The following is a 3,294-nucleotide window of genomic DNA, read 5'->3' as shown; positions in this document are numbered from 1 at the left end:
AGGATGCGGTGGGCGCCCGCGCGCCTGCTGCTGCCGCTGCTGCAGTGGCTGCTGCTTTTGGCGCCCGAGATCCGCGGCGCGCCCGGCTGCCCGGTCCCTATCCGCAGCTGCAAGTGCTCAGGGGAGCGGCCCAAGGGGCTAAGCGGCGGCGCCCCCAGCCCGGCGCGCAGGAGGGTGGTGTGCGGCGGCGGGGACCTCCCGGAGCCTCCCGAGCCCGGCCTTCTGCCTAACAGCACCGTTACCCTGTAAGTATCCTACTTGGCCGGCCCGGCTCGAGCCCCGACGAGGGACGAAAGGAGACCAGACGGGAGGGGTGGGAAATGGGGGACAGAGTCGATGTGCCACTTCAGACTCTAGGACAGGCCCGAGTCCAGAAGCCGAAAAGGGAGGCTTGAAGAGAAGGGAAGGATTAGGGCTCCAGGGGTGTGGAGGGAGGAAGGAGCATTGGGGGGCGGGGGCGCCCCAAAGTGAGGCACCGCGGGCGCCCACTCACCTGCACAGGTGACAGGGAATGCGCGCTGGCGGGACGCCCGCGCCCCTTGAGTTTCTAGCCAGGGCTGGTGTTGCGGACCTGTGGGGTTGGGATGGGGGGAAGGCTCAGGGAAGACCGACGCCCGCGGCCCAGTAGATGGCTGTGGTCGTTACCACCGCGGACGCGTCCCTGGCCGCACTGGAGGAGTCTCCCGGCTTCATCCCGCCGGCCTGGCTCCTCCAGTTGGGGGCGCCCCATCGGGGCCGGGAGCCTGCCAGCCCCGTTTGCAGCCCGTCTCTCTAGCGCTGGCGGGAGGGTGGGCTCGAAAAAGTCTGTCCTTGGGGTGCAGGCACTTCTGGTGTGAATGAGACCCCGGCGTTCCGATTCCCACTAGGACCCCTCTCCCCGCCGTGCGCATCTGTGAATTGAGCTCTGCTCTGGATCCTGCATCCCTCCCTCTTCCTCCCCTCCTCAGTTATAAAAACGAACTTTGGCTGTTTCTCGATTGACTTCTTCGCGAAAAGAGTGCGGAGAAAGAAACCTGGCTGAGGGGAAGGAGGCTGCCTCCCAGCCTCCTTCCGTCATACCCTTTCCTTCCTCAAGCCCGGGCCTTATTAAGCCCTCACTTCGCTGGCAACCAGCGCGGCCCGTTGCGCCCGCAACCCGACCCCAAGCCTCCTCGATGGGGGTCCGAAGTCCCCGCAACTGCAGGAGAATTAGCGACCCCTCCCCACCGCAGAGATTTCCTGCGCAGACCACGTGCTTGGAGCTCCACGCACGCCGTGGACTGCAGGGTCGGGCCCTGGCGACAGCCCCTTCCTTTCCTGTCCTGGATCCAGCCTCCAAGCCGCTTCCCCTTCCCTGTCCTCCTGACCCCAGCGGCGAACGTTTCCCCACGGCCCCTTGCCCAGAGTTGGAGCTGGCTCACAGTCTATCCGATTGTGTCCAGAACAATACAGTAACGCCTCTGGTTGGGTGAGTTCAGAGGCTGCCCGCTTCCTGACAGGACACGACTGGTCAGCCTCTGACGTTGTCCGCCTGGCCTGCATTTTCCCCAGCTGGGGTGGGTGTGTGCATGTGTGCATTAGGGGGGTGGAAGCGTTGTCTCTGCTCTCTCCCACGTCCCAGCAGCTCAGGGATACAGCCATGGCCTGGGAAGGCAGCTGTGCCAGCTGCTTCAGGTCCCTCTGAGTGTCCACTGGGGTTGAAGCGTCCAGACAGGCCTGGGCATTCCCCAGCCCACTCAGTTCTGGAGGAGAAAAATGCCTGCTGTGTGGGATGGCTGGGCTGGTGTCTGTGTGAGTCCCCGCTGGGCCACAGTCATTCAGTTCTGAGAGGAGCGTGGGTGCCGTGGACCCTGCAGCAGAGCTCACACTTCTGTGCTGGGGTTAGGGGATCCTAACATACTGACGGCAGAAAGAAGGGAAAACATTAAAGGTGGTTTTGCAGTACATTTTAGAATGATTTGGTAACTAATGCTTTCCAGCCACGGCTAATTCCCATCGACGCCACTCCAGGGAGAGAGCGGGGCCAACTCTTGGCGAGAATATATCAGGACAGGGTGGCAGCCAGCAGGACTGCTAGCTCACCTTCCCATCCCAAACCATCCCCAGAGGAAGGGCCCTTCTTTTGTCCCAGGCCACTGACCTACCTGGCTTAAGATACCTTCCAAAAGAACAGCCCCCACCCCCCCCACCACAGCCTGGCTGGACATCTCCGCAGGAACAACAGACAGGGCAGGTCAGGCCGGAGCAACCCCTGAGAGCCCGAGAGCCCGCTGGCCCATCAGCCGGGGGTGTGACTAAAAGCAGCCACAGACATATGCCTTAGGCACCCCCCACAGGCTCCACCTAATCCCCATCCTGACTACAACCCCTCCCCCAAGCTGGCTTCTGAAGGAAAAAGAGCGCAAGTTCTTCTTCAGCAGAAGTTTGGCAGGGATTCTCTTCTGGGGGCTCAGTTCCCCCAGCAAACCCACCCCTACCCAGCAAGCATCTCGAGGGAAGAAGGAAAAGACGGGCTTGGAAGGGGCTTCTGCCGCTCCAGCCTGGCAGCAGAGAGAGGCTATGAGCACAAAAACCTTCACACTCTCCCAAACTCCTCCTCCTTCCTCGTTTATTTATTTATTCTTTTTCCAAATGTCCCCTTTCCCCTTTCTGCCCATCACCTGGTGCAAACAACAGGACTTGAGCCAATAGTCTTTGCGTTATTGCTTTCCCCTCCCTCCGCCTCCCCTGTTTTCCTCCAGAATGGACCACCATCTCCCAGTCCCCTCCACACACCACCCTGCCCACGTGGGTCCTGGGGGAGTAGGGGGAGAGTCAGGCCTCTGCTTTGGGAAGCCCGGCTGACTGTTCAGGCAGGGAAAGTGCTAGATAAGGTGCCTGTCTGCAGAGAGCCTCCGTCTCTGCTCAGAAAGCCTCCAAGCCGTTGAGGGCAATCCTGTGGACAGCCCTGTGCACCTCACGGAAAACCCTTCCACCTCCACTCGGTTATCTCGGCTTCTGCCCTCTGGTTTTGCAGACTGCAGGCCCCCTCTCCCCACGCTTGGCTTTTTTTCTTTCTTTCTTTCTTTCCTCTAATGGATTTTCGTTCGCGGTTTTCCAGGAAAGCTGAACTCTTGGTTTCCTTCCTGATCCGCCTGCCCCACCCCAGCCCCCATTCTCAAGGCCTAGTGCACAGGGCAGCTGTGGGCATGTCCTGTCCAGAGCAGGAGCCTTTATGGGCCTTCCCTGAGGGACAGGGTCTCATGGGCAGCGGGGCGGAGGTGGCTTAGCACAGGGAGAACCCGGCTGGAGGAGGGAGACGCAGACCACTGTCAA

General features: G+C 61.1%; 1 protein-coding gene across 1 annotated transcript in view; it reads left to right on the top strand.

The window, feature by feature from the left end:
* Positions 1-3: 3 nt before the first annotated feature.
* The window catches only part of ADGRA2 (adhesion G protein-coupled receptor A2), a 34,190-nt gene continuing 30,899 nt past the window's right edge, over positions 4-3,294 (top strand). The window contains exon 1 of the mRNA XM_024764986.1: positions 4-245. Coding sequence (XP_024620754.1) covers positions 4-245 — 242 coding nt within the window. The remainder of the gene's footprint in view (positions 246-3,294) is intronic.

This window comes from Neophocaena asiaeorientalis, unplaced genomic scaffold, assembly GCF_003031525.2.
Source record: "Neophocaena asiaeorientalis asiaeorientalis breed wild unplaced genomic scaffold, Neophocaena_asiaeorientalis_V1.1 scaffold14, whole genome shotgun sequence".
Lineage (NCBI taxonomy): Eukaryota > Metazoa > Chordata > Mammalia > Artiodactyla > Phocoenidae > Neophocaena > Neophocaena asiaeorientalis.
Note: the sequence above shows the minus strand (reverse complement) of the source record. Positions and strands in the feature narration are given on the sequence as shown.